Genomic DNA, 10615 nt, shown 5'->3' with positions numbered 1-10615 from the left:
GTTGTGAAATGTAGTTGATCTTTTCTTAATTGTATTATGAAATTCTCTTTTATTTTAATTATTTTCCTTGCTTGAATCTTGAAAATTATTCCTACTATGGTGATCTTATTTCACGCCTTTATGGTATTATTTTAATTATTTTCCTTGCTTGAATCTTGAAAATTATTCCTATTATGGTGATCCTATTGCATGAAAATTATTCCTATTATGGTGATCCTATTGCAAGCTTTTATGGTGTTAGTGATTTCTACACCTGTCTTTTTTGAAACATTTGTCAATCTGTTGATCATTCTCTTATATGGACAGGAGGAACTGTTCGAAATAATATATAATATATTCTGGTAGGGGATCCCTGAAGTGGGAATGGGAAACCAAACGGAATATAACATTCTCAGATATTCTGGTGAGCCTGATTGCTCCCAATATGATGCTGCTGGTAAGAGCATTTTGGGTAAATGCCCAAGTGAAGAAGACGATGCTTTGAAAAATCTACATTTACATAAGCTCAAGTATGGTAAGAGTGTCAATGATAATTATAGTTAACCTCTGAATAAAATTGGAGGGAAAGGGAAAATAATAATCGACAAGGAAGACAACAACAACGGTTCAGAGGAAAGTAACCTTATTCCTAAGCTTCAGAAGCCAATCAAACCATCTGCAGTCAGGGATTTTCCTCCTGGCTGTGGGAGGTATGCATCTCCTGTTCCACCTATGAAACCATCTGCAGTCAGGGATTTTCCTCCTCGCTGTGGGAGATATGCAACTCCTGTTCCACCTATGAGTGTCAAGGTACGACCTAAAATAGAGAAAGCTAATCAGGTGGCCCATATGATCAAGAGAGGACATTCTTATAAAGGTATGTCAACCCCTAAGCAGCTCTCTTCAAAGAATATCAGAACCGCAGATCCACTCTATCCTTCTAGGCTTGTGACAAATGCCCCAAAGCTTCCCCCATTTAATGCAGTTCCTAAATTTGGAAAAGCCCATACCCGGTCAAAAGTTAAAGAAACTTTGAGATTATTTCAAGTGACTTGCCGGAAATTGTTGCAGAATCATGAAACCCAAGTTCAAGAACGTGCACTAGCTGGTAAATGTTTGCGTGTCGATCTAAAAGCATCCAAAATGTTAAGAGATAATAACTGGTATGTCAATACGGGTAAACAAATTGAGGGAACTGTTCCTGGAGTAGAAGTTGGAGACCAATTTCATTATAGAATTAAGCTCTGCATTGTGGGTCTTCATCGGCAGACACAGGCTGGGATTGATTTCTTGAAACAAGGAAATGTGACACTGGCTACCAGCATCGTGGTATCAGGTGGTTATGAAGATGATATAGACCCTGGGGATGTGTTGATATACGCTGGCCATGGTGGAAATAACTACAGTGGGGACAAAAGGCAGAACAAACACCAGAAACTTGAAAGCAGAAACTTGGCTCTTAAGAACAGCATAGACAGGAAGACACCTGTGAGAATTATCCGTGGACACAAGCAAAAGAATACTGGAATTCATGAAAACAGAAAAGCCACCGTCAATGTAATATATACATATGATGGCCTTTATGATGTGCAGAAATACTGGCTTGATAAAGGGGCATCTGGATACTCAGTATTCAAATTCCAGTTAAAAGGACAGCCTGGTCAACCAGAGCTGGGCTTGAAGGCAGTGCAATTTTGAGGCTGGTGCAACCTCTGACTTCGTGGAAGATGGGGGATTCACTATTGATGCAGCAGATTGTGGAAACGTGGGCAGATTTGTTAATCATTGTTGTTGTCCTAATCTGTATGCACAAGATGTTCTTTATGACCATGATGACATAAGATTGCCACATATCATGCTCTTTGCTGCTGACAACATTCCTCCTATGATGGAGCTTTGTTATGACTATAATTACGGTCTGGACCAGGTTCGTGATTCTGATGATAACATAAAAATCAAACCCTGCTACTGTGGCTCTTCACAATGCATCGGGAGGATGTTGCAAAAATCCCTAATTGTATATCAAATGTTGCAACGAGAACTTCGTGTCACTTAATACATCGTCCTGATGCATTATGAAGAGCCACAGTAGCAGGGTTTGATTTTTATGTTATCATCAGAATCACAAAACTGGTCCAGACCGTAATTATAGTCATAACAAAGCTCCATCATAGGAGGAATGTTGTCAGCAGCAAAGAGCATGATATCTTATGTTGCAAAAATCCCTAATTGTATATCAAATGTTGCAACGAGAACTTCGTGTCACTTAATACATCGTCCTGATGCATTATGAAGAGCCACAGTAGCAGGGTTTGATTTTTATGTTACCATCAGAATCACAAACCTGGTCCAGACCGTAATTATAGTCATAACAAAGCTCCATCATAGGAGGAATGTTTTCAGCAGCAAAGAGCATGATATGTGGCAACCTTCTGTCATCATGGTCATAAAGAACAGCTTGTGCATACAGATTAGGACAACAACTATGAATAACAAATCTCCCCACGTTTCCACACTCTGCTGCATCAATAGTGAATCCCCCATCTTCCACCAAGTCAGAGGTTGCACCAGCCTCAAAATTGCACTACCTTCAAGCCCAGCTCTGGTTGACGAGGTTGTCTTTTTAACTAGAATTTGAATACCATGTATCCAGATGCCCCTTTATCAAGCCAGTATTTCTGCACATTGACGGTGGCTTTTCTGTTTTCATGAATTCCAGTATTCTTTTGCTTGTATCCACGGATAACTCTTACGGGTGTCTTCCTGTCTATGCTGTTCTTAATAGCCAAGTTTCCGCGTTCATGTTTCTGGTGTTTGATCTGCCTTTTGTCCCCACTGTAGTTATTTCCACCATGGCCAGTGTATATCAACACATCCCCACCGTCTATATCATCTTCATAACCACCTGATACCACGATGCTGGTAGCCAGTGTCACATTTCCTTGTTTCAAGAAATCAATCCCAGCCTGTGTCTGCCGATGAAGACCCACAATGCATATCTCAATTCTATAATGAAATTGGTCTCCAACTTCTACTCCAGGAACAGTTCCCACAATTTGTTTACCCGTATTGACATACCGGTTATTATCTCTTAACATTTTGGATGCTTTTAGATCGACACGCAAACATTTACCAGCTAGTGCACGGTCTTGAACTTGGGTTTCATGATTCTGCAACAATTTCCGGCAAGTCACTTGAAATAATCTCAAAGTTTCTTTAACTTTTGACCGGGTATGGGCCTTTCCAAATTTAGGAACTGCATTAGATGGGGGAAGCTTTGGGGCATTTGTCACAAGCCTAGAAGGATAGAGTGGATCTGCGGTTCTGATATTCTTTGAAGAGAGCTGCTTAGGGTTGACATACCTTTATAAGAATGTCCTTTGTTGATCATATGGGCCACTTGATTAGCCTTCTCTATTTTAGGTCGTACCTTGACACTCATAGGTGGAACAGGAGTTGCATATCTCCCACAGCCAGGAGGAAATTCCCTGACTGTAGATGGTTTCATAGGTGGAACAGGAGATGCATATCTCCCACAGCCAGGAGGAAAATCCCTGACTGCAGATGGTTTCATAGGTGGAACCGGAGATGCATACCTCCAACAGCCATGAGGAAAATCCCTGAATGCAGATGGTTTGATTGGCTTCTGAAGCTTAGGAATAAGGTTACTTTCCTCTGAACCGTTGTTGTTGTCGGCCTTGTCAATTATTACACGCTGCGTTGTTGTTGTCGTGTGGAGATGTTACAGCTCGTACAGTTGAAAATATCACCAAAACTTATGATGTTGTGACAAAACTTATGATTTTACTGATCTAACCTTTTGATAAATCTAAAAGAAAGAAAAAGTGAGCGATAAACTTACTCCGTATCGCAGATCTTGCTGCACTTTCTCTTCTCTTGAGCTTCAACTCAACAATGTAGAGGACGCTGGCTAGATCAAAGACTTGTACAGTTGCAGACCCCGCCGAGGCTAACACGCTGCGTCCTGTGGATTAGCACCAAATTGACCACGATTGGCACTTTGAGCTTGGGATTTAATACGTGGATTCTTTCAAGTCCATGTCGTATGGTCGACGTCCTCATTAATCAATATGGGGCATGTTAGGGTTCTAATGTTCCGTTTCTAATTAGTAGTGGATCGGTCAAGGTTCGAAATTCAGTTAAAGTTATTTAAGTTACGACGTGTGTTTGTGACCATTATGCTAGCTTCAAAAAAATTCAATTAAGTTATTGTGTTTTGGGTTTTCTTCAATTAAGTTATTGTGTTTTGGGTCTTATTAGGTTGGAATATTAGGTTTCTAATTAATAGTCCGTCAGTTTAGTTTCCAATTAAGTTAAGTTATTCAAGTTACGTGGTCAGTTTAGTTTCCAATTAAGTTACGTTATTTAAGTGTCTTTGTGACCATTGTTTCCCATTTAATAAATTCAATTAGGTTGTATAGAGTTTTTTTATACTTATGGCTTGTAACACTAGATTTGACCTAGTTAGACCAAAATATTTATTTATTTATTTATTTTTATTCAAATGAGTTAATTAACTCATTTGAATAAAAATAAATAAATAAATAAATATTTTGGTCTAACTAGCCATTTCCTGGTCAAATCTAGCTGTCGAGATCTGCTCATTCAACTTGTCCTCCTGATGAACCACAGTGGTTGGTTCGAAAAGCATCGACAAAAAATTATCTCTATGTGACTTTCACCGAAGATTCTTCTCTAAATTGATATGGATCACAGAAGCTAAATTCAATAATTGGAAAATGTTATATATATAATATTTTGATTTTGAAATGAGTTATGGTTTTCTACCAAGTGGAATTGATAAAACCATTGTATTGTAATGAATCTTATTTACAAGTTATTATTATCATTATTTTACAATTTTACACCAAATAGGTGTATGAGGTCCTCTTTCCTTTTAGCTTTAGTTTTGAAAATGTTATAAAATAAAATTTTAATAAAATATTTATAAAATATTGGTGTTTGAGGGGGACCCACTTAGTGACTAGTAAGACATACATACTCTACAAAGCTCCATTTTTTAAAGTGTAACCTCTTGCAACCAAAGAAATGCTCTTAACCATTAGGCCCTATCCTTGGGTTGAATATCCATAGTTAAGAACAATCTAAGTTTATTGTAAGTATTGAGTTTTAATTTAAAAATTTTATCAAATTAAATTAAAATAAATTATTTATAAAATATTTTGATTTTTATATAAGTTATTGGTTTTTCCGCATGTGGTAATGATAAGCTATGTATTCACTCATACTATTGTTACAAAGCGTATTTGGAAGTTAATAACTTAAAATAAAATACTTTTCTAGAAGTTGTCAAATTAACTTAAAATAAAGTACTTATAAAATATTATGATTTTTAAATAAGTTATGGTTTTTGGGCATGTGGTAATGGTAAGTTGTGTGTTGGCTCATAATATTGGCACAAAGCCTATTTACAAGTTAATAACATAAAATTGGGTGGATATTTGTAGTTTAAAATCTTCTTATATTATAAGTATTAATTTTTATATGTGTTTATTAATTACATTTAAATATAGTTATGGAATTATTGTTTTAATTTATATTGTAAAATGGATCTTAATTTATAATTATTATTTATATCTCATATATTTTAATGAGATATATATATTTCCATTTTCTTTCATCTATTTTTCTTCATAATTTTATTAATAAAAACATAATTTGAATTTAAAAAATGTTTAAATTTAACATCTAACATTTACACATCTCCATATACTCTAGAGCATCTTCTGGTACAAAAATAAAAGTATTTGTTAAAACATCTTTAAATTTGCTTAATTACTTGAAAGAATTAAACTTTAAATAATGATATTTTTTAATAATCATATATCTTTTGAAAAATATCAATTTGCATTTTAATGTAAATCTATTAGTTATACACACAAATATTATTTAAATATAGTTGTTAATTAAAATATCTTTAAATTAATTTAATTATTTATAAAAAAATTAAATACTGATATCTTATTTAATAATTCGACATCTTCTAATTTAAGCTTTATAGAAAAATCAATTCATATTTTAAAATAAAATATTTACACGATAAATATTTACATGACACAAACTAGGAGTCTCTTCCCCATTCACGGATTTTAAGGACTTCCAATAAAATACCCTTGTACCTTTATTTTGAGCGGAAAGTCTCTCACTTTGAATGGGAGCATTGATGATACTATTACAAAACCTTGTAAGAAATCAGATAAAAGTATATTTAAGAAAGGTGCAATCATATATCGTACGACATTGATTTTGATATTTTTTAAGATTTAGAGAAATTGATAGTTTTTAAAGGTTATTTTGGTTAGATTATTTTGGAGTGAGTCTAACCTCTCAATTAATGTTGATTATGAAATGTTTGATCTAGAGATGTGATGTTTAGAGACACACCCACATGGGATCCCACTTTATTGTTGCATCTGTCCTTCTAGCCTTATTACAATTGACGAGTATATAATTTGTGAAAATAAATCTATGTCGAGAGGTGTGATGCACGCAAATTCTAATTGCACCCACAAACTATTCCTCAAGCTCATTAGAGCGGGTCTACTTGGAAATTTCCTTAAGATAGAATCAACTAAGAGGGCCTACCTCTTAGAACGCTAAATCTATTAGTTATACACAAATATATTATTTACATATAGTTATTAATTAAAATATCTTTAAATTAATTTAATTATTTATAAAAAAATTAAATACTCATATACTATTTAATAATATCACATCTTCTAATTTAAGCTTAGAAAAATCAATTAGCATTTTAAAATAAAATATTTGCACGATTAATATTTACATGACACCAACTAGGAGTCTCTTCCCCATTCACGAATTTTAAGGACTTCCAATAAAATACCCTTGTACATCATCTTAAGGAAAAACTCTCATTATTTAGTTTAGAATATCATTGTAACTTTATTTTCATTGGAAAGTCTCTGAGTTTGCACAGGAGCATTCATGATGCTATTACAAAATCTTGTAAGAAATCAAATTAGATTATATTTAAGAAAGGTGCAATCATATATCTCAAATTTGGTATGCCATTGATTTTGATATTCTTTAAGATTTAAAGAAATAGATAGTTTTTAAAGATTAGATTGGAGTGAGTCTAACCTATAAATTAATGTTGATTATGAAATTTATGAGTTAGAGATGTGATGTTTAGAGACACACCCACATGGGATCCTACTTCATGGTTGCATATGTCCTTTTAGCCTTATTACAATTGACCAATATATAATTTGTGAAAATAAATCTATGTGGAGAGGTGTGACGCACATAAATTCTAAGTGCGGACACAAATAATTCCTCGAGCCCGAGATAGAGGGTCTAGTCACAAATAGACAATCTATGGAAGATTTCCTTAAGCTAGAATGAATTAAGAGGGCCTACCTCTTAGAACACTATTTTGCTTGGTGATGACCATCTTTTGTTTCCTTGCTTCGAACAACTGAAAGACGAAAACAACAGCAAACAACAAACAGGATAGCATACAATATTGTATTCAGCCTACTTAACATGTCAAGGAAAATTAACCCATAAAGATGTAAAATGAAACTTCATGTAGGAAATCAATAGATAGTTTCATTTATATAGATCAAAAAGAAATTACAACCGAGGCCTTGATGTTGTTGGTCTCCTCTCACGTATTCGGGTTCCCGCACTTTTGCTAGCACTTCATCAAGAGCCCCAACAATAGAGGTTTTAAGGCCTCTTTCCCTCTAGTCTCAAATCACACCAAAGCACATTATTCTCCCTCACACATACACTAGAAAACTTCATACTATAGATGTCTTGCTGATTGATGGTTCCTCTTCTCATGGGACAAGGCCTTATCTCTTAGATTAGTTCCATCCTAATAGGGGAAGGGAGCACAAACTTACCTCCTCAGCTCCATCCAACCTAACCATTTACCAAAATTCCGTTACAAAGCTTCTAGAGCTCGAAGCTTCGAATCCATATTTAAACAAAAATTCCAAAGGAGGATCGACAAGACTGGGAAAGGGCTCAATCGATCCGATCGTCGCTAGGGATAGTTGTAATCCCTGCATATCAGCGCGAGGAGGATAGGGGTCATTAGCGTCGGTCTTGTAAAGTGCGGTAAACAAAATATTCTTGGGAAATGATGCAAAAGGGAATTGTTCTACTCATGAAGAGGGACATAATGGGAGATTTTTGAGGAGGGGGAAGCATGTGTGGTTCACTGTAGAGGTCCTCTAGGATTGTTTACGGGGAGTAGAAGGACAGTGAAAGAATGTTCTGTAACAAATGCCCCCTAAAGCATGAAGGCCGAACTAGAGTAAGGAGTGAAATGCATTACAAGTGCGTGTGGCGAGCGAGAGTCCATCGTCGAAGAACCTACAAGCAAGCATAGATACATATACATCACTGAAAAATCTGAATAATAATACATGAATCGTGGTATGGACACAGCCATCCAGAGAATGATCATGTAAATGGATCCAAGGCATGGGCACAACCATCTGGGAGAAATGATCATAACTAAACAATGGTATGGTCACATCCATTGAATAATGAGATAGATCACATATAAAAACTCATGGTATGGTCATAGCCATCTATGTGAAAGAGACATGTATGTCAACATGATCATGTCATATCACCTCGCAACGTGAACTTGTGTAATTTTAGCCGATGGTCTTGCACTCCAAACGACCTGATAAAAGTACAAATCTTAACATGAATGAATGTGTTGAAGTCAAACATGCCAAGAATTCTCTTGATTAACGGTCAATGATGTGAATCGTTAACAAGCGTGCGAGAAACCACCAATAATGACAATGGCTCTCAAGGTACTGGCAGCACCGTTTACAGAATGTGAATAAAGGAACTCATGTCAAACACCTGTCAAATCACTCGATTGAAAGCCAATGACGTGAACTTGTCATCTAGTGCGAAGAACTTGCCATTAGGGCAGGCAAGCTCTAAGGTACTAGAAGGGAGCCTCTCGGTCACCTTCCTAGATAATGATTTGAAGTTTACAGGAAGTGACCATGTCAGAGGAGGGCCATGATGTATCCCACATCATCGACACTAGACAAACGGTGGAAAAGGATTTTAGATGGTACAAAGAATCAGGAGTAAGTGTAACTGCAGAGGGACTAACTCTTGAACATGTCGGCGACCCAATTCCAGAGTTTGGAAATTTCAGATCCATGGGATCGGTGGTCGTGATGACATGGTAGAGATCAAATGGAAGGTCGAGTGAATGGCCTGACCTAGGAAAGTCAATGATGAAGTGAGGGTATCCAAACCCGACATAAAACAGAAAGTGTCATGTTCAATCCTGAGCTGTCGATATGATTAATAGGATTTCCAATTTTTCCCCACCATTTCTAGCATGTACCCGAGTTATTTTTTATCCCAAGCTTGAAATGGATAACATGTGCTTACACTGTAAGTTCATCCTTCGCATGAATCTGACCTAGTAAGTTTAATGATCCCAAGGAAAGAGAAGCTCATGTCCATCATGGTGATGAATCCGATGTCATTTAAAGCTTTAACGAGTCCATAAAAGGTGTAACTTGGTATCTTTTTCATAACATGGGAAAGAAAAATCCACATGGTCCATTTTCATACATTTTTGCCTCTCGAGCCCGAAAAGGTAGAAAACAATACTTGAGAGAACCGCTTGACCATTTTAGCACCAAATGGACTACAATTGGCACTTTGTATTAGCACCCTCCAAATGGTACTTTTCCCTTTGGATTTAATACGTTGATTCTTTCAAGTCCATGTGGTATGGTGGACATCCTCATTAATCAATATGGGGCATGTTTGGGTTCTAATGTTCCATTTCTAACTAATACTCGATCCATCAAGGTTCAAAATTCAGTTAAGTTATATAATTTACGAGGTGTTTTTTTACCATTATGCTAGATTTATTAATAAAATTTATAAATTAAACAATTTAATATAAATATATTTTTTTTTATTAGACTTAAAATTAACTAAAAAAAATACTCTTAAGAACTTAACTTCATCTATTATATATATTGTCAAACCTAGTTACATCTTAATTCTAGATCTACCAAGTGTCTCTTTTCACTCTAAAATAGCTTAAATCGAGATCTACTAAGAGGCGCTTTTCACTCTAAAAGAGGTTTTGCATCTCAAGATCCCTCTAGAGGCTTGGTAAATCATGAGTTAAGATCAATCTAAGTTGGTTTGGTTGTTAATTATAATTATAATTTTGTGACCTTATCTAGTTAAGATAAATCTAAGTTGGTTTTTTAATTAATTATAATTTATAATTTTGTGTGAAATGATACCTACATGACCTTATGGAGGTAAGATAAATCTAAGCTCATTTTATTATTAATTATAATTAAAATTTTGTATGAAATGATACCTACATGTTTGACCTTTGGCTTCAGAAACTGCAACTCCCACAGGCCTTGGGTACACTAGCCTTTCACCCCATTACCAGCTATTCTATGCTAGTGGGCAATTATAAATATATTTATTAATTTTATATTTAATACTTGATTTTTTTATTTTTTTTAGTTTTATATTTTATTGATATTTATTATTAGTATTCTTTTAATTTTATTTTTTATTTTTTATTTTTGTGAGCATTTCT

General features: G+C 35.1%; 1 protein-coding gene and 1 pseudogene across 1 annotated transcript; one reads left to right on the top strand and one right to left on the bottom strand.

Moving 5' to 3' along the window:
* The first annotated feature begins 363 nt into the window (after window positions 1-363).
* LOC149178987 (histone-lysine N-methyltransferase, H3 lysine-9 specific SUVH6-like) lies at window positions 364-1677 on the top strand. Its single transcript, XM_089422316.1, has 2 exons — window positions 364-436; window positions 569-1677. Exons 1-2 carry the CDS (start codon window positions 364-366, stop codon window positions 1675-1677), a joined length of 1182 nt encoding a protein of 393 aa, XP_089278442.1.
* Window positions 1678-2552: 875 nt separating this feature from the next.
* LOC149178986 (histone-lysine N-methyltransferase, H3 lysine-9 specific SUVH6-like) lies at window positions 2553-7922 on the bottom strand (annotated as a pseudogene).
* Window positions 7923-10615: the final 2693 nt, after the last annotated feature.

This window comes from Pinus tabuliformis, chromosome 4_1, assembly GCF_031772625.1.
Source record: "Pinus tabuliformis cultivar Carrire ecotype Pingquan chromosome 4_1, CPIR1, whole genome shotgun sequence".
NCBI lineage: Eukaryota > Viridiplantae > Streptophyta > Pinopsida > Pinales > Pinaceae > Pinus > Pinus tabuliformis.
This window is presented reverse-complemented; position numbering and strand designations above follow the sequence as displayed.